The following is a 20265-nucleotide window of genomic DNA, read 5'->3' as shown; positions in this document are numbered from 1 at the left end:
TGCAGCCTGGCAGTCTCTCACACCCAGAACCAGCTCTCTCCTTTCTCATCTACACTTCCTGCAACGTTGGTGTAGCATCACATCTCTCTCAGAGGCACTCCACGAGACCCCACATCCAATCCCAAACTCTCAGAGAGAGATTCTGATTGGCCCAGCTCACAGCAGGTGGCCTGCCTTGGTCCAGTCACCTGTAGCTGGAGGTGGTTTTGCAAGGGTGCTCTTTGCAGGGGCTCTGATGGGGCAGCCAAAGTAACCGAATCATCCCAGACTTCCGATGCAGTGTCCCTTGGAGTAGGGGCTCTGGCAGGTTGGTGCCCCACCCACCCCTTCCCAAATGCTTGTTGAATGGAAGGCAGCTGAATTTGTGTGGTCTGGAATCAGGGCTCCCCGGGTGGGAAATCAGAGAAAGGAGCCACTGTGCCCCCCGGGGAATTGTTCTCAGCTGACAAGCACTCTTACCACATGGTTTTTTTATGTGTGTCTCTTTACACTGAATCCTTGACAGCCAAGCCACAAGGTTTCCTATTGCAAGAGACAGAATGGCGGGCAGCCCAGAGAGGGTGAGGGATTTGCACAAAGTCGCCCAGCTAGGGTACGCGCAGCTGAGACAAAAGCTGGATCTTCTGGCTGCACTGTGCATGCTCCCCTGGGTGGGGTGAGCCTTCCCAGTTACTCCATCTACCCCATCTTGCACTCTCCTGCCACCCTCTGCCCCCACCTACAGATGCCCCCACTGATACCCCCACCCCGTGCCCTGGACCAGATATGCCCTTGGCATAGGAGGAGGAGGAGGAGCGTGGTACTGACCTCATATACCGCCTGCTGACTTTCTATTTAAGGGTCAGGGAAGCAGTTTGCCTGTTCTCTTTGTTTAAAAAAAAAAAAATCACCCTTTTCCTAGGTGAGTTTGCAGCAGCCTGGAATATGCAATGCCTTGTCTTCTGATTAGCCCTGGCCTTCTTTAAGGCACGGCTGCTCTAGAGCTCTGGTGCACACCCGTGCTTGTCATTGTCTTTTATTTACTAGAGGCGGGGAGCGCAATGCTAAGTGTTTGGCACACATGCTGTCACTTTCATTCCTTCCAGTGTATCTCATCTGTCAGGTGGCTGTGGCCAGACGGAGGGACAGAGGGTGAGAGACAGAGGGTCAGTGGCAGAGGCAAGCTGAACAAAGACTAGATCAGTACTGGAAGCCACATCTGCTTGCCTGGCTCATCGCCTCTGAAGCCCTGGTCTCTAGGGAGAAGTCCTAGGGACTCTTCCCACATGTGGCCCCCATCTGCCAGAAACAGGGAACCCAGGCTGTGTGTGTGTGAGTACCTATGTGGAGCGTGGGTACACACACATGCATGTGTGTGTCACAGGGCAGCTTAGGCAGGAGGACTATGTATGTATTTCAGACAGAAATGGAAGCACATTGCATCCCAAGGATGCACAGAGCTGGCTGTGGGGCCCAAACCCCTGTTTCTGAGCCCAGTTTGGCATTCTCCTGGGTTCTGCACCTCTCAACCCCTAGAGCCATGTGTAAGGGAAGCCACTGCTCAGGAGCTCCCACTCGTGTGCCAGCACTCTGCCTAGCTTAGGGCTGCAATGGAGAAGCAAGCAGGCAGCTCCTGCCCTCATGGACTTACCACCTAAATAGGGGACCCGACGTGACAAAATTTCACAAGTGGGCACTTACAAATGGCGATCATTACTGTAACGGACAGGTGTCGTGAGAACAGAGACGAGAGGCCTGACCAGCCTAGGGGTTGGCACAGGTTTCCCAGAAAGAGGCAATGGCTGTGGTCTGAAGGACGAATAAAGATTCACAGCAAACAAGGGAAGAGCAGGCGGAGGGAGCAGCCTGTGCAAAGTTCCTGTGGTGGGAGAGAATACGATGGACTGCAAGGGCTGAAGGAAGGTCATGTGTGGGGAGCCCAGAGCATAAGGGTGTGCTGAGACCCTGAGGCTCGAGGTGTGGCCAGAGCCCAGACCATGCTGGCCCGGTGAGCCACGTGACTGACTTCACTCCCAGAGCCGTGGGGAGCCAGAGGAGTGTTTTCAGCAGGAGAGTGACCCACCACAATTCACATTTTGAAACAGATCACTCATGACTGGTGCTGTGGCATAGTAGGTTAAGCCTTACCCTGTAGTGCTAGCATCCCATATGGGAGCTGGCTCGAGTCCCAGCTGCTCCCCTTCCGATCCAGCTCTCTGTTTATGGCCTGGGAAAGCAGCAGCAGATGGCCCGAGTGCACCTGCGTGGGAGACCCGGAAGAAGCTCCTGGCTTGGAACATTGCAGCCATTTAGGAGTGAAATAGCAGATAAATGATTCCTCTCTCTCTCTCTCTCTCTTTCTCTCTAACTCTACCTCTCAAATAAATAAATAAATCTTTAAAAAAGAAAAACATCACTGAGGATGCTGTGCAGACAGTAGGTCGGGGAGGAGAGCAGGCACAGCAAAGCCAACTGGAAGAGCACTGTGACCAGGCACAAGGTGGTGGCTTGGACTAAGGTGACAGAGGAAGAAAGAGTGAGCATGGCGGCCTCAGATCACATTTTGGAGGCGTGTAGGACAAGGTGACAGACGTGGGGTTAGGAGGGAGGAGGTGTCAGGATGGCATTTTTGGAGCATACAGCTGAGAGAGCATTTTGCTAATGTTGGGGACAGCAGAAGGCCAGATCTGAGGGGCGGGTGATTAAAAATATACTGTTTTGTTTTTTAAAAATTCTTTTAAAGTTTGCCTCTGTTTGACTAGGTATTATTTGCACATAGTCCAATATTCAAAACATGTATACTTCAGATGCCCTCCCCTCTCGTCCTCCAGCCACTTCGGTCTTCCCTTTACCCACTGGAGCCGACCGGCATTACCAGTTTCTTGGACAAGTACGTCCTCCCAGAGATAAAGCGAATCAACACAACTGTGCGTGCACTGAATTTATCTTTGATTCTCCGATTCCTTTCAACTGTCAAGTACAGAGGTCAAGCAGATGGTTGGATTAATGAGTCTGAAGTTCACCCTGCACTGTGGGTCAGTGACAGGAATTTGGGAGTCATTGCATTAAAAGTTGTGTCGGATTGCCTAGACAGAGAATAAAGAATAATGGAGAGGCCCTAGGACCCAGCGGCCAAGAATGTCATTATGTAATGGCAGACCAAAGAGGAGGAGCCTTCAAGAGGGACCTGAGACGGGGCTGATGGGAAGGGAAGGGAGAAGAACACTGGGCAACTGTGGTGGCCTGGAGCCACAGTCACCCAAGAAGGAGCAGCTCATCTGCTGGGAATGAGGAGAATGTGGAGGTGAAAGAGATTAGAGACTTTGTCCTAGTAACCATGGGGAAAAGAAGAGTGAATCTGATTGAAAAACCTAGTACTATTGTCTAGCTTACGGAGGACCTCTTGAACTTGGTGGCTTTTAGTCTACACTGGAAACCATGTACTTTGTTCTGAAGAGTGCCCCTGTGGAACATTCTCTTGCAGTACTGGCTACCCAGGTATGAGCAGAGAGAAAGGAGAGCATTATTATCCAGGCACAGGGTCTTGCCAGGCAGCTCTTACAAAAAAAAAGGCCATAGGAGCTTTGAGAATTGGCAAAAGGGCACAGAGCATGATGGGCCATGGAACAGAGACTCGTGAGGGTGGGAAGTGAGGATGATGCATGGGAAACAGAGGCGTCTGAGTGGGAGGACCGGTGAGACCAATGGGGGAAGCTGGGCAGTGACCAGGAAGGAGGGGAGGCTGTGGTCAGAGCAGACAGCCTCACTGGAGGCTGAGGTGGAGCAAAGGGAGGATGCTCCTATAAAACAGGGGTGGGGAACATCTGGCCCATGGTAGGGCCCGCAAAATCAACTGTAGGTGGGACTTGAAATTCAATAAATCTACAGAAGGCTCATTTTTAAAGTTGGTAATTTTGTATGGCTCACATTTGATGTTATAAATATCCAAATGGCCCTTGGCAAAGAAAAGTTCCCCACCCCTGCTATAAATGAAGGACTGGAACGGTTGTCCACAGGGTACTAGGAGCACTCCAGATGAAGCCATAGCTTGTTGTAATGGTGCCAAGTTGTTTAAAGAGTAAGAATGATTGAGCTGGTGCTGTGGCATAGAAGGTTAAGCCTCCATCCGCCTGCAGCGCCAGCATCCCATATGTGCGCCGATTCCAGTCCTGGCTGTTCCACTTCTGATCCAGCTCTCTGCTGTGGCCTGGGAAGGCAGTAGAAGCTGGCCCAAGTCCTTGGGCCCCTGCACCCATGTGGGAGACCCAGAAGAAACTCCTGGCTCCTGGCTTTGGATCAGCCCAACTCTGGCCATTGTAGCCATTTGGGGAGTGATCCAGCAAATAAAAGACCTTTCCCTCTCTCCATCTATAAATCTGCCTCTCAAGCAAATAAATATATCTTAAAAAAAAAAAAAGAATGAAATGCTGGGGGACTCTGAGCAAGAGAGGAAGAGGAACAAACTCAAGGGAACAGGATTCTGGGAGGAGGCAGAAGGTTAGAAGAGTGATAACCTACACGATGCAACAGAAATATAATGGAAAACAGTGCAGGCTGTATTTGTAATGCTAAATTTTCTAGTACCCACATTTAAAATATAAAAGGAAATGGGTGTAATTTTAATAACATATTTTCTTTAACCCATAAAACCCAAAACATTATCATTTTAACATATAATCAGTATAAGATATTCTTAATTGCATATTGTACATTCTGTGTAACATAGTAAGTACTAAGTCATCAATATCTGCTGTGCATTTTACACATCTGAGTTCGGACCAACCAATTCCAAGTGCAGAGGAGCCACAGCTACTGTAATGCACAGCCCAGGCTCAGACTCTGTTTCTTGTCACATCTAATCCCAAGTCTTCATCAGCACTGAGCAATATATTATTTTCGGAAGCATAGACATAATCCAACTAGTTATTCGAGTCAGCTGGAGGGAGGCGCTAGTGAAAAGACCTTGGTACCTGTCTTAACTCTGATTTGTTTACTTAGTAGGAACTTGGGCATTTATGTTACTTTTCTGAGCCTCAGCTTTGTTATGTATAGAGCAGTGATCAAATACCCAGGTACCTGTGAAGGGAAAAGCATAGTTCCTTACCCCAAGTCTCCTGTTGAGTCTCACAGGTTGAGTGGGCATTTGGGGAAAGACTTTTTTTTTTTTTTTTTTTTTTTTTTGACAGGCAGAGTGGACAGTGAGAGAGACAGAGAGAAAGGTCTTCCTTTTCCATTGGTTCATCCCCCAATGGCTGCCGCAGCCGGCGCACTGCGGCCGGCGCAACCGGGACAGAATCCGGCGCCCCGGTGCCCCGACCAGGACTAGAACCTGATGTGCTGGCGCCGCAGGCAGAGGGTTAGCCTATTGAGCCACAGCATCGGGCATTGAGGTATGATTTATTTAACCAAACCCTTACCAAAGAACACAGGGATCTCCAGTCTTTTGCTAATTACAATTAACTCTCCTATACCTCATGCAACACTTAAACATTAGATCTTTGTATCTATATGCCCATATTAATTGTAGGATAAATTCCTAAAAGTGGAATTTCTGGGTCAAAGGCATGTGCTATTTAAATAGTTTTTATAGGTTTCGCCATATTGCTCTCCCAAGCGGGTTACACCCATCTACCGTCATTACGGTAATGTTTGAGTATAACTTCTGCACAGTCCTGATGACACAATGTTATCAGACTTTTTCATCTTTGCCAGTCTGATAATGGCCAAGTCATTCACCTCTCCCTCCCTCAGTTTCAATGGACTGTGATACTCGTCTTGTGCTTAACAGGTGTGACCCACAGAAATGGTGGCTCTTGCAATTGTGGAGTGATTACAGCTTCTGAAACCTGACGAAGGGGAGCAGTCCAGCTGCCTCCGCTTCAACCTGACTCTGTCCATGTTGTTGGGGTGTGGTCCACATCTGGGTGACTCCCGAAGACCCTTAAGCAGCAAGAGAACAAGGGGCGCTTCCTGCAAAGTGAGCTCCGCTTTAGCCTGCGAGTAAGCAGGCACTGAGAGTGGGAATTGCCACCCGCCCCAGAGGAGGGATGGGCTCTCTGCAGACTGAGCACACGTCAGCCATCAACACTATTCCTGGCAGCTAAATGAGCAATGCATCATGGGGCTGCTGTGCTGGCCTCCTTTACAAAGCTGTTTCCAAAATTCCAAGCTTGCCTTTTTCCAGAATGGCACAACCTGGCCGGAGATAGAATTTTAATTGTGGCTTAAAAATTGCTGTGTCTCCTCCTAGCTGTTTGCCTCTCACAGACTCGGGGCTGGGAGAGGGGTTCTGCCGGCAGCCCTCTCAGTCAGATCAAGTGCCCTTCAGCTCAACACAGATCCCTCCTTCCTGATCTCTCCTGCCTGGCAACAGTTTCACAGGAGGGGCTGTCGCTCCCCCTCTTCGTGGAGGAACGACACAGGACCCTGCGCTGTTCTTTTGTCTGCTCGGCCCTCCCCGGGTTTGCTGCTGGTTCTTCCCGGGTTGGCTACTGTCCCTTCCACCTCCGTGGAAGGGCGGTTCCCCCTGCCACTTTTCCCCACTTCCGCGGGGGAGCGGCACACCGCCGGCCGGCTCTCTCTGGGGCTGCACAGGTGTTCCCTCAGATGTTCCTGGTGCATGTTGTCTCTCTCCTCCTTTATAGTCCTCTTCCGCCAATCTCAACTCGGCTGCCCACACGCCGAGTACGCTGCTCTCCTCCAATCAGGAGCAGGATCAGCTCCTGGAGGTCATCACTCAAGTTGGCAAGAGGCAGCTGCGTAGAAGCTGTTTTCTCCTCTCCCAGCGCCATATTGTGGGAGAGCAGATGCATAGAATAAGTCTTAATTCCAGTAACTTAGTCTAGTCCGAGTTGCTCCCAGTTGCTCCCCACAGGGGCTTGCATGTCATCATTATTCATTCATTCAGATGAGTATATTCTGAGCACCTTCAAATTGCCAGGTCCTGCGTGCCGGGGGTTTTGAGGTGCATAGTATGTGAGTTCCCCCCATGAAGACCTCAGCCCCGTCCCGGGCAGGCCTACTGTGTGCATGGGCACTTCCTGCAGCCTCTTCTTCCAGAGGCCAGCCTGAACAGCCAAGTGATGGAGGACATTGCCCCAGCCAACCAGGCTGTGTGTGTAAATGATCAGATCGTAAGTTCTGTCAGACTAGCCTTTCAGGGTTCAGACCATGCCATGGCTCTATTTGAATACCCTCATCCTCACCTCCACTTTGTCACACATCCCTCCTGCAATTCTGAACTTTTTTTTTATGATTTATTTTATTTTATTTATTTGGAAGTCGGGGTGGGGGGGAGACAGAGAGAGAAAGAGAAATCAATCTTCTATCCACTGGTTCACTCCCCAAATGGCCACAATGGCCAGGGCTGGGCCAGACTGAAACCAGGAGCCAGGACCTTCATCTAGGTCTCCCACATGGGTGCAGGGCCCCAAGGACTTGGGCCATTGTCCACTGCTTTCCCAGGCACATTAGCAGGGAGCTGGATTGGAAGTAGAGCAGCTGGGCCTCGAATCAGCACCCATATGGGATGCCAGCACTACAGATGATGGCTTAACCCGCTACACCACAGCACCAGCCCCCGACTCCACACTGTTTAACCCCCAGGCCCCAGCCTGAGGATCCAAGGGACCTCACTTACCTCCCTGGTCAGCTCACTTCTCTCAGTGGACTTTGCTTCCTTCCTGTCCCACACTCAACATCTTACTTTTTATGCCCAGCTTATGTGAGTCCTTTCTCCTTCTCCAATTCCTGCAGACTTCCAGGGCTTGAAGCTCTGCTCAGCCACTTACTGTTATGTTGGGCAAACTACCTAACCCCAGGAAACATTCGTTGACTCCCTGTGAAATGGGGATCATGATAATTTACTGTTCACCAGGCCAGCACTGACAAGTCCGTTTCCTGCCCCTGAGGAAGCTGTGGTGAGTGTAGAGCTGGGTTCAGGGACTAGCAGGGTCCCCAATCCATGGGGTGTGTGGTGTGCTGACCCCTGGGAGAGGAGTTAGAAATCTAGATGGCTAGGGGGCATCTGGTTTCACTTCTTGCTCAGTTTACCTGGAGCTGGCTACCTCTGCATCGCCCCTGCTGAGCCAGCCCCCTTGGGTGCCTCAGAAATCAGCAACTTCGTGTCTTAGCATTTTCTCTCTACTCCTCAGCCCTTCTTCGTTGAGTCTCAGGTAGGGTTATCTGCTGTCCTGGTTTGCCCATGGCTGCTCTGATTTTTTACACTGAAGCTGCCACATCCTGGGAAATTCCTCTGTCCGGGGCACCCTGGGATGGTTGGTCACCCTGAGGCCTGTGACACAGAACTGACCAGGGAAGGGGGAGCAGCGGGGCTGCAGCTCCTGGAGGGGCACCAAGAGCTGTTCAGTGCCTGGCCTGTTGCTAGGCCTTCCAAGTGTCATCTCCCTTCATCCTTCAGGGCAGGCCCAGGTTCTCACCTTCTCCAGGACTCCCAGCAAGGAGATCCAGGGTGCAACTTGGGTGTATCCTGCCCACATCAGGTATCTCCACTACATCTCACCACCTCTCGAAATAATCCTTTAGGAATGTGATGCAGCACAGCCCCACACGACTGCAGTAGTTTTCTGAATTAGGACTCCTGAACTCTAGGCTTTGTAATGTCTGTGTTAGCTACCTATAGCTACTCATTGATAAGGCTCACAACGATTTGCATTTTCTGATTTTCAGCTGCATCTAATGATCTCATTTGCTGGATAAGTGGTTTTCCAGATAAGTGATGTGACACGGAGTTGTGTTAATTATGGTTGATATCTATTGGGCAGGTGTCGTGGCACAGCTAGTTAAGCTGCCACTTGTGATGCCCACAGCCCTTATGAGACCACTTAGGATTGAGTCGCACCTCTGCTTCCAATTCAGCTTCCTACTAATGCACATCCTGGGAGGCAGTGGATGATGGCTCAAGTATTTGCTACTGCGTGGGAGACCCAGACTGAATTCCTGGCTCCTGGCTTTGGCCTGGCTCAGCCGTGGCTGTTGTGAGCATTTGAGGAGAGAACCAGAAGATGGAAATCTCCCTCCACACACTGCCTTTCCAATAACTTAAAAATTATTTTTGTGAAAGATTTATTTATTTATTTATTTCAGAGGCAGTTACTGACAGAAAGAGGGAAAGACAGAGAGGTCTTCCATCCGCTGGTTCACTCTCCAAATGGCAGCAATGGTGAGAGCTGAGCCGATCCAAAGCAAGGAGCCAGGAGCTTCCTCCAGGTTTCCCACATGGGTGAAGGGGCCCAAGGACTTGGGCCAGCTTCTACTGCTTTCCCAGACCATTAGCAGAGAGCTGGATTGGAAGTGGAGCAGCAGAGACTCAAACTGGCACCTATATGGGATGCCAGCACCGCAAGCGGAGGCTTAGCTACAATGCCAGCCAAAAATTTCTCCCTCTGCCTCTGCCTCTCTGTAACTCTGCTTTTTAAATAAAACAAATAAATCTTCTGAAATATGTGTATGACTGCTTAATCTAGGAAACCACATTGGTAGCACTCATAGAGCTCACCATTAGTTAATATTCTTGTTCATCATAATTGTTATCTGAACAGTATTGATCTCTGTTAAGATTTCAGGAAATATGGCTGGTGCTGTGGCTCACTTGCCTAATCCTCCGCCTGCGGTGCTGGCACCCTGGGTTCTACTCCCAGTGGGGGTGCCAGTTCTGTCCTGGTTGCTCCTCTTCCAGGCCAGCTCTCTGCTGTGGCCCGGGCCGGCAGTGGAGGATGGCCCAGGTGCTTGAGCCCTGCACCCCATGGGAGACCAGGATAAGCACCTGGCTCTTGGCTTCAGATCGGCACAGTGCACCCGTCGTGGCAGCCATTTGGGGGGTGAATCAACGGAAGGAAGACCTTTCTCTCTGTCTCTCTCTCACTGTCTAACTCTGCCTGTCAAAAATTTTTTTTCAAGAAATATATTGCCTTTCTTAATTTTTGAAAGCTGAAAGCATGGCCTATGTAATGACTTGTAAGAAAACAAATGAGTGCAATCTGAGTGGCTGCACCTGCCCAGCACTCTCGGCACATTCTCCCAACAGCACCAGCATTCGTCTCACCAGCCCCAGGAGCCCTTTCATTCAGGTTCTGGTGACTAACATCTTTGGTTCTGTGACATTTTCATTTGTCTCTTAAAATATTTTTATTTAGGTGCCAGTGTTGTGGTGTAGCAGGTAAAGCCTCTGCCTGCAGCGCTGGCATCTCATATAGGTCCTGGTTTGAGCCCCGGCTGCTTGACTTTCAATCCAGCTCCCTGCTAATGCACCTGAGAAAGCGGCGGAAGATGGTCTCCCACATGAGTGCAGACGCACTTGGGCCTCTTCCACTGCTTTCCCAGGCCATTAACAGGGAGATGGATCGAAAGAGGAGCAGCCAGGACTCAAACTAGTGCCCATATGGGATGCTGGTGTGACAGGTGGCAGCTTTACCCACTGCACCCCATTGTTGCTCCCCACAAAGAAAATCATAAGTGAAAGAGGAGGCGTTACAATAGGTACTACAGAAACATAAAGGATTATAAGAGACTATTATGAACAATTATATGCCAGCCAAATGGATAATCTAGAACAAATAGACAAATTTGTAGAACAAAACAGCCTTCTAAGACTGAAGTATGAAGATATATATAATCTGAATGGACCAATAATGAGAAAAGAGACTATATCTGTGATCAACAACTTCCCAGCAACAACAAAAATCAGGACCAGATGGCTTCACTGGTAAAGTCTACCAAACATTTACAAAATTAATGCTAATTTCATTAAAACTCTTCCAAAAAATCCAAGAGGAGGAAATATTTCTGAACTCATTTGAAGAGGCCAGCATTACCCAGATATCAAGGTCAGACAAGGACACTATAAGAAAAGAAACTTACAGGCCAATTATCCCTGGTAAACATAGCTGTTTACCAACTCAACAAAATACTAGCAAGCTGAATTCAACAGCACATAAGAAGAATTATTCATCATGATCAAGTAGAAATTATCCCTGGGAGGGAAGAATTGTTCAACACATACAAATCCATAAATGTGATATACAACATTAACAAATGAAGGATAAAGTCATATGAAATATCAATAGATGCAGAAAAATATGTAACAAAATTCAATATCCTTTCATGATATAAACTCTGAATAAATTAGGTATAGAGAGAATGTACCTCACCATAACAAGGACCATATGGGAGAAGCCCACAGCTAATATACTCAGTGGCAAACAACTGAAAGCTATTCCACCAAGATCAGAAGCCAGAAAAAGATGTCCACTCTCACCACGTCTATTCAACATTTTACTGAAAGTCCTAGTGCCAGCAAGAAAAAGAAATGAAATCAGTACGTCAGACATTTGCACTCCATTGTCAATGTAGCTATCATCCGCAATATTGCCATTGCAATATTGCGGTTATCCACAACAGCAAAGATAAGAAAACTACCCAAGTGTGTGTTGGTGGATAATGGATGAAGAAACACATATTTCCCACTATATATTACTCACCTACAAAAACAAAATCCTGCATTTGTAACAAAACTGATAAGCCTGGAGGAATTTATGCTATGTGAAATAATACCATATGATACTTAAATACTTAATATTGTATGATATCTTTCACATATGATATATGTGGAATCTTAAAAAATTGAACTTGGGGCTAGTGTTGTAGCATATTGGGTTAAGCTACTGCCTGTGGTACTGGCATCCCATATGGGTACTTGTTCCAGTCCTGGCTGCCCCACTTCTGAACCAGCTCCCTGGTAATACACTTAGGAAAGCAGCGGAAGATGACCCAAGTACTTGGGCCCTTGCCACCATGTGGAAGACCCCAGTGAAGCTCCTGGCTCCTGGCTTTGACCTTGCCTTGCCCTGTCCATTGCAGCCATTTGGGGAGTGAATCAGTGGACAAATTCTCTCTCTCTTTCACTCTCTCTCTTTCTCTCTCCCAGTCTGTGTGTGTGTATAACTCTTTCAAATAAAATAAATAAATCTTTTTTTTTAAAAAATTGAACTTATAGAAATAGTAAAATGGTGCTTGGTAGGGTGATGGGCTGGGAGAAATGGGCGATGCTGATCAAAGGGTTCAACTTTCAATCATAAAAGATGAACAAGTTCTGGGGGTCCAATGTTTAGCATGGGTGGTGATGGATATATTCATTGATATGTCAAGTAATCACTTCATACACTTTTGTTTCTAATTTGAGAGACAGAAAGGGACTAAGGGGAAGGAGAGAGAGAGAGAGAGAGAGAGAGAGAGAGAGAGAGAGAGAGACCATCTACTGATTCACTCCTCAAGTGTTTGCAATAGCCAGGGTCCGGCCAGGTCAAAATCAGGAGCCTAGAACTCCATCCAGTTCATCCACATGGGTGACAGGGACCTGCCGGGGTGCGCATGAACAGGAAGCTGGATCAGCAGTGGAGCTGGGACTTACCCAGGCACTGATACGGGTTTCAGGCACCTAATGCAGTATCTGAACTATTGCTCCACAACACCCATCACCACGTTGTACACTGAATATATACAATCTTCATTTTTCAATTAAACATTTTTAAGTTAAAAAAGGGGCTTTTTGGATCAAAATAAAATCCACAAACCACTCAGAGTCAGATGGCCAATTCCCAGCTGTTTCAACGTTTGAGAAACTCAGGGTTGTTATTTTTGTGTTTTTCAGTTTTGCTGTTTCTTGAGGCAAAGTAACTGAAGGGCTCAAAATAAAGGTCCCTGAACTGATTTGAAGTTCTAGAAGCCCCCCAGGAGACCGGTTTGTCAGTAACCTTGACCACCGTGGTTACCAGAAAGTATACGAAGAACACAGAGGCTGTCACACAGACTTGTCAGTGGTTCTAAATATAGCTTCCCAAATCATGCAGTAATCAGTACTCCAAATCATCTCTGAGGTCACAGAATTCAGGAAAGTGGGAGGAAGTTGTTGAAGAGTCACAAAGTAGAGACCCAGGATTTGCAAGCAGAATAGCATTGAAATCCTCTTTGGCCAATTACTAGTGAAGTGGGCATGTTGTTGACTCTTATGTAAAAAGAAAAAATTTAAAAAGAGAGAGAGAGAAAGAGATCAGGATCATGAAGTATGTAATACAATAACTGGTACATTAAACTGCAGTTGAAGTATAGTTCTTTCCCTTTTAAGTATTTTAGCTTTTAGATGTGCCTAGTTTTTCAAACCAACTAAGCAGCAACACTGCTGTCAGGAAATGGCTTCCACTCCTTGTGACTTACAAATAGTTGGCCATTCAGTTATTTATTCATTCAGCACCATTTAATGAGCAACCTGTATGTCCCAGGCATTCTTCTGGGTACAGAGGACACAGGGATGAAATATTATATGGTTCCTACCCTCCAAGCGCTGACCTGGAATTTGGCCTCTATTGTCTTCTTTATTCCAGTAGCCTTAAACTCTGCACTTTGTTCTGTGTTAAAGAATAACTCTGTTGGCCGGCGCCGCGGCTCACTAGGCTAATCCTCCGCCTAGCGGCGCCGGCACACCGGGTTCTAGTCCCGGTCGGGGCGCCAGATTCTGTCCCGGTTGCCCCTCTTCCAGGCCAGCTCTCTGCTGTGGCCAGGGAGTGCAGTGGAGGATGGCCCAAGTCCTTGGGCCCTGCACCCCATGGGAGACCAGGAGAAGCACCTGGCTCCTGGCTCCTGCCATCGAATCAGCGCGGTGCGCCGGCCGCAGCGCGCCGGCCGCGGCGGCCATTGGAGGGTGAACCAACGGCAAAGGAAGAGCTTTCTCTCTGTCTCTCTCTCTCTCACTGTCCACTCTGCCTGTCAAAAAATAAAAAAATAAAAAGTAAAAAATAAAAAGAATAACTCTGTCACACATTGAGAGGGTGAATGAGAAAGAGTGACCCAAGAACTCTTGAGAATGGTCTTTGGGTGTCTGAAGGGCTCCCACACCCTGGGAGAGAACCTCTGTACACCACATTGTTAAAAAAGACAGATTTCAGGTTGAAATAAAAGGGAACTTAAAAGGGAACTTCCCTGAAATGGAAAACAGTTGCCTTGTGTGTAGAAAGTACTCTTATCATTGTCAGCAAGAGTTCAAGCACAGGTTGAATGGTGAACCCTTTGAACTGCCTCACTGGTGGAAGGTTGGCCAGTCTGATTCTTTTATTGGGTTCCCATGTGTGTACAGACCCGGACTCTGCTCTGAGCTTCTGTCTCTGAAGGTGGCCTGTGAGTGGAGCCAGTGGCCACCTCATGTGAGCAGGGGGTGCAAAAAGACCCCCTGTCTGAAATGATCTCAGCAATCTGCCCCAATGTGAGAATTTCTCAAGTGTTTTATTCTTTGGCTTTAAGATATCAGGGTGCTGGGAGTGGGCATTGTGGTGCAGTGGGTTAAGCCACTACTTGGAATGCTTGTATCTCATACCAGAGTGCCTGGTTCAAGTTCTGGCTATTCCTAGCTTCAGATCCAGCTTCCTACTAATGCACCTGGGAAGCAGTAGATAATGGCCTAAGTACTCGAGTTCCTGCCATCCACATGCAAGACTCAAATGGAGTTCCAGCCTCCTGGATTTGATCTCAACTAGCCCTGGCTGTTGGAGAATGAAGCAACAGTTGGAAGATGCCTCTCTCTGTCTCTGTTTCTCTCTGTATCACTCTGCCTTTCAGATAAGTACATAAATGTTTATAAAATATATGACAATCCTTGTTAAAATGAAATCAGTTCAAGGACATGCTTAAAAACCAGTGAGCGGACAGGCACTGTGGTGCAGCAGGATAAGCTGCCGCTTGGGACGCTGGCATCCCATATCACAGTGCCAATCTGGGCCCTTGTCTTCAGCCTGTCCCAGCCCTGGATCTTATGGGCATTTGAGGAGTGAAAAAGCACATGAAAGTTCTTTCTTCCAAGTATGTGTGTGTGTGTGTATACATATACATATACATATACATATATGTGTGTAAATATACATACATATGTGTGTATATACACATTTATGTGGGTGTGTAAATATATAAAATGAATGAGAACATTTCTAAGAACACACAAATGGCCCAAAGAGGTTCCCACTGGCCAAGTACAGGATAAAGCAACAAGAAAAATTACAATGATATGGAGTATGATACATTTAAAAAAGGTCTGTAAGTCTACAGAAACACTAAGGAAACAGAAGAGGGGAATGCACAGAGAAACAGCCCACTACACCACAGCACCAACCCCTCAAATTTAACATTAAAAAAAATATTAAACTTGAGGAGCCTAAGACACTAACCAAAATAGCTTTTCCTACTTTCACACGCAGCACAATACTCTGCTAACAGGTTCTCCAGCGGACACCCACAGGGTGTAGTCCAATGCAGTTCTGACATTTTCTACCTGGAGACAGTGCCAGAGCACACCAGGCTGAGCGCTCAGTCCCTTGGGCTGCCTCCCACTTTGGATGCCAAATGCAAACCCCAGATTGTGACTTATGCTTCTGACCAACCAGCTATAAATAGGAGTTCCCAGACCCATTCCTCAGGTTCAATTAGTCTACATCCATTTTTTACAAGGCTGTACCATGGCTGTGGCTCTTCCTGGAGGGAAGAGTTGCACAGGGCAAGGTATGCGGAAGGGGCACAGAGCTTCCAAAGCCTCTCTGGGCACAGCACCTTCCAGGGACCTCCAGGTGTTCAGAAATGCGGAAACTCTTTGAACCCTGCCCTTTGGGTTTTTATGGAGGCTTAATGACAGAGGCACGGTTGATTAAATCACTGATGATCATTGACTGACTCAACCTTCAGCCTTTCTCCCCTCCCTGCCGGTCAGGGGGTGGGGATAAAAGCGCCAACCCTCTAATCAGGGCTTGGTCTTTCTGTCAACAACCACCCTCCTGAAGCCATCGGGGCCTCAGCACCACCAATCATGTCATCAGGATACAAAGCCCACAGCCTGCCTTTCTGGCCTTCAAACACATCCACGCTCAGTCTCATGACACAGGCTTCCCATGTGTTCCTCCCTCTGTCTGAAATCCTGTTCCCCCATGCCGCCACCTCCTCGTTGTCCTCCAGGTCTCACGTCAGAAGTCACTTCCTCAGCGAGGTCTTCCCTGACCATCCTACCTAATGCCATGTGCCACCCTGGCACCTGGCCCCTTTTACCCTGGGTTATTATCTTTAAGGCTCTTGTGATTGGCTTAAATGATCTCCTTGGCTTACTGATCCCTTGTATATCTCCAGGAGTGAATACAAGCTCCAGGCAACCTGTGTCACTGCCTGAGGTGTAGTGGACAGGCAGTAAATACTTGGGAACTCAGTGAATGAGTCTGTCAGTCAACTTCAGTACACGTACATGTCCTACATGCTGTGCGCTCCATCCTGCAGGTCAGGGAGTGTCACTGTACATCCCCCATCCCACCATCAATGCCACCGTCAAAGAAGACATCCTACTCTCGGTTGACTACTCCTGCCACGGCGTGCCCACCATCGAATGGAAGTACACGTCCAGCTGGGGAGCGCAGAAGATCGTGGAGTGGAAACCAGGGACGCAGGCCAACATCTCGCAGAGCCACAAGGACCGAGTCTGCACCTTCGACAACGGCTCCATCCAGCTCTTCAGTGTGGGCGTGAGAGATTCCGGCTACTACATCATCACCGTGACGGAGCACCTGGGGAGCAGCCAGTTTGGCACCATCGTGCTACATGTGTCTGGTAGGATGGCCCCAGGGGCCTGGGGACCTTTCTCAACTGCCAGAGTGTGCGAGGCCAACTTCATGATATTAAAACAGATGTTATCTTCCCCCTCCCCTCCTGCGCCCCTTAGAGATCCTCTATGAAGACCTGCACTTTGTCGCTGTCTTCCTTGCTTTTCTCGCTGCTGTGGCCGCAGTGTTAATCAGCCTCATGTGGGTTTGTAATAAGTGTGCGTATAAATTCCAGAGGAAGAGAAGACACAAACTCAAAGGTAACTCCCTGGGCCTCGCCATCATCCATTCCTGGTTTTGAGGTCACAGGTGGTGCATGTTATCTTGTTCTCACCAAGAAACCACTAAGTGGCAGCTTGCTAGCTTACTCAATTGTCTTTTGTCTTGCAGAAAGCACAACCGAAGAGATTGAGCTGCAAGATGTTGAGTGTTAGCCAAGGCTGGCCCCAATGACATTCCTACCTCAAGAGGAAAACACTATTTTCCAGCAAAAGGAGCAAACACAGCCAGTCCGCCCTTTAGCTTCCCGTGGACCTATTCTGATGGGATAGCTGGAAGTTCACAAAATGGACTGCATGGGTTGGACAGTTGTAGGACTTGCACTGAATTCAAGGTGAAGAGGAACCAGGAGCTTCGCTTGCCTTCAGGGCCAGGCTGACCCATAACCAACAGCACAGTGCAGGCCCCAGCTGCTTGTTTGTGACACCTGTGGGAGGAGTCCCCGTTCCAGAGCATCGTGAGACACATGTGCAGCCCTCCCTGGAACATGCTGTCTGTGCCCCCGCACTGTCTGCTCTGTCCACTGCTGTGCCCGCTAGTCCCTCGCCTGGTGCCCCACAAGCACTGCTGAGGGAGCTATGTGAGAAAACCTGAGGCTGTAGTGAGTTACTCACAGCGAGGCCCTATGGCTTAGAGCTTTAGGGAGAGAAACTCATTGGATACGAGGGATAGGGAGACAAGTCTTTTCCCTTTCTCTCTCATTCCGACAGTAACTGGCTGTTCCCTCCTATGGCCCAAACTTAGGCCACTGTGAAGGAAACAGATAGCCACCACAGGCAGCACCTGGCCTCCTGACACGCAGCGATGCCACCTGTGTGAAAGCTGAGCCTGCCCACCTCACCCCCCCCCCCCAAGTCACAGTCAGTCTGTCTCTCCCATCAGGCCTTTGCTTTCTCCTCCCTGGGTTGAGGAACACTTGGCCTTCACTACCTCATAGCCAGGGTATCAAGAGAAGCTCACAGTATGCACAGAACTCATGAAGCAATTTAAGAAAAGCATGAAAATTCTTCAGGGATCTGGAAAGTGCTATGCTGAGTATTAGAAACTAAAACGTGCTGGGGCTTTGAGGCTACAGGGGACCAAACTGCACCTGGCCTTGGCTTTATTCTCTCAGGTTGTTGGTCACAATGTTTACCTCTAAGTTTCTCCATCCCGACTTGCATTTGGCAAGCTCTAAATGCAAGCATGAATTTATTTCCCGTTCTCTTTTGCCCTCTCAAATAGTCACAGCTAAGGACCAAGGGTACCAGGTGGATTATGATAGAATCCATGGTCCTTAGCCTTGTGCCCAGCCCTCAGCTGCAAATTCACCCATGTGTAGGAGTGAAGGGAAATTCCCCGGTGACCACCACCCTATGAAGGTCCACTGGAACAAACTGACAAAGACTCACTAGGAGAAAAAAGGCTACACATTTGTTAACAAGTGAGAGAAGAAACATCATTCAAGGGGAAATCAGAGCTGTGACTGCTCAGCAGCATAAAATCATTAAGCCGGGATACTCCTTTTTCTATAGAGAATGAGGAATATGTGGTGTGTGTGTGTGTGTTGTGTGTGTGTGTATGGAGGGTCCCTGAGACAAAGCTTAGCTTGTAACGAGATTCTCTTCAGAATCTGAGCCCAAGGAAAAAAAATTATCTTGTAATAGAACTCCATCCAGGTGCAGTTACATTCCTCAGTCTCCTCCTGAGAGACAGATACGATTTCAGGGTAAGGACAGAAGGCAATTGCTTTCCCTTTTACAGTCTGGTTAAATGCAGAGAGAAATGGTGGACAGAAAGAATACAAGGTTAGAGGGACCTGAGTCTAAGCCTACTGAAGGCTTTTTTACCATTTCAATCAAGTCACTCAGTAAGCAAAAAAAAAAAAAAAAAAAAAAAAATCCAGCGTATTTTGGGGTATCATTTTCTGAGCCCCAACACACTGCAGATGTAAAGAAATGCTAGAACATTCTCTTCTCCCTCCCTTCAGGTCTCCAATGCCTCTCTTTTACTTCCTGTGAGACAAGTAGGGTGTACGTAGTAGGGCGTTCATGTAGTAGCATGCCTCCAGAGCTACCGAAAGGGATCATATGGAATTGAGACAGGCACTAAAGAAGGTGATCTAGAGAAAGGCGTCTGGCACAGAAGGTTCTCCCCCACCCCCAGCCACCTCTTGCACACACGTGTAAACACACACACGTGCCCTTCCGCAGGCAGCAGCAGCCACAGGAACCAGACCCTGTGCTGGAGTTTCCAGTGCCATGGAGAGAGTGAGGAGTACCCAAGGAGAAAAGGGATCAGGGACCAGCTGATCTCAGTACTACATTCACATAGAAGCCCACGAGAGGAAAGCCATCTGGAGCTGGGTGGCAGTGGGGGCATCTGTGGCCCCGTCTGCACTACTTGCTTTTCACAACTCTGCCCCTCAGCTTGTCAGAAATCAGGGCAAGTCATCTTCATGCATAAAGGAGAAATGGCAAAGAATACCGAATGGGAGGCCCCCATGGGCAAACCCAGACATGAATTAAGTTGCCCCCTAGAAATATCATGAAAAGTTATTCCCCTGGCTTTCTGATTGTGGGGGGAAAGGGTCTAGATGCACTTTCAAAGCTCCCCTCTTCCTGAGTTTTTCATTCCAGAATGTGAGGTTTTTGTCTATTTTTCAAAGAAGAAAATATCAATTCACAGGAATTGGCCAATGTCAATGTTAAGCTATAAATTATGGTTCAAACTGTGAAAAAAATGTTTTAAAGAATGAAATAAAATCTGAAAATAAAGCTCTGGTCCTTCATGTGTGAGCCCACTCTGCCCAAGAACTCAGAGGGTGAGATGGAACCACAGCCACAGCGCCTATTGGAAGTGACAACGCAGCAAACATTCTCTACAGAAAAACATCTTGTTAGCACCACCAGTCTCCTCAACCAATCTGAAATCTGTACTTCCAGAATGAGTTGTAATTCAATTAAAGCCTCAAACAAGGATGTGACAATTGCACCATAGGTCAGCAATACCTAGGACGCCCTACAGAACATAAATGCTTTTCAACAGAATGTCCTCTCAGAGATCATGATCTAAGAACCCAAAAAAGGTCCATTTTGTAGTCCCTCATTTCAGGATGTTCCAGGTATGCAAGGAGAGCTCAGAGGACCTACGGACTCTGAAGCCCACGTGAGATGGTAAATACCTGAGAGCTCTTCAGGCTTCCACTGGAAGCAATGCAGGTGAGCAGCAAAGGTATTAAGAGAAGTTATCACGGCATCTTGCTCAGTGCAGGAATGGAGGCAACCCCTGAGGATACAGTTCAGAAGGGTTGGGTTGGGTAAGTGTAGCAAGGTGCACAGAAGAGGTGACAAAACAGAATGCTGGAGACATACCGATGACCAGGTATGCC

The 20265-nt window shown here is 48.1% G+C and overlaps 1 protein-coding gene across 2 annotated transcripts in view; it reads left to right on the top strand.

Annotated features, from left to right (window-relative positions):
- The window catches only part of VSTM5 (V-set and transmembrane domain containing 5), a 32160-nt gene extending 13410 nt beyond the window's left edge, over positions 1-18750 (top strand). Inside the window, exons 2-4 of one of the 2 annotated variants that reach the window (XM_002708633.6) lie at positions 16297-16623; positions 16736-16876; positions 17007-18750. In XM_002708633.6, the coding sequence (XP_002708679.3) occupies positions 16297-16623; positions 16736-16876; positions 17007-17050 (512 nt within the window). In that variant the 3' untranslated portion in view covers positions 17051-18750. The remainder of the gene's footprint in view (positions 1-16296; positions 16624-16735; positions 16877-17006) is intronic. The other variant, XM_089332642.1, reaches the window with a different exon arrangement.
- Positions 18751-20265: the final 1515 nt, after the last annotated feature.

This window comes from Oryctolagus cuniculus, chromosome 1 (genome assembly GCF_051225735.1).
Source record: "Oryctolagus cuniculus isolate XC-2025 breed Fujian yellow rabbit chromosome 1, ASM5122573v1, whole genome shotgun sequence".
NCBI classification, from domain to species: domain Eukaryota; kingdom Metazoa; phylum Chordata; class Mammalia; order Lagomorpha; family Leporidae; genus Oryctolagus; species Oryctolagus cuniculus.
The sequence above is the reverse complement of the archived record's forward strand: the minus strand, read 5'-3'. Positions and strand labels throughout refer to the sequence as shown.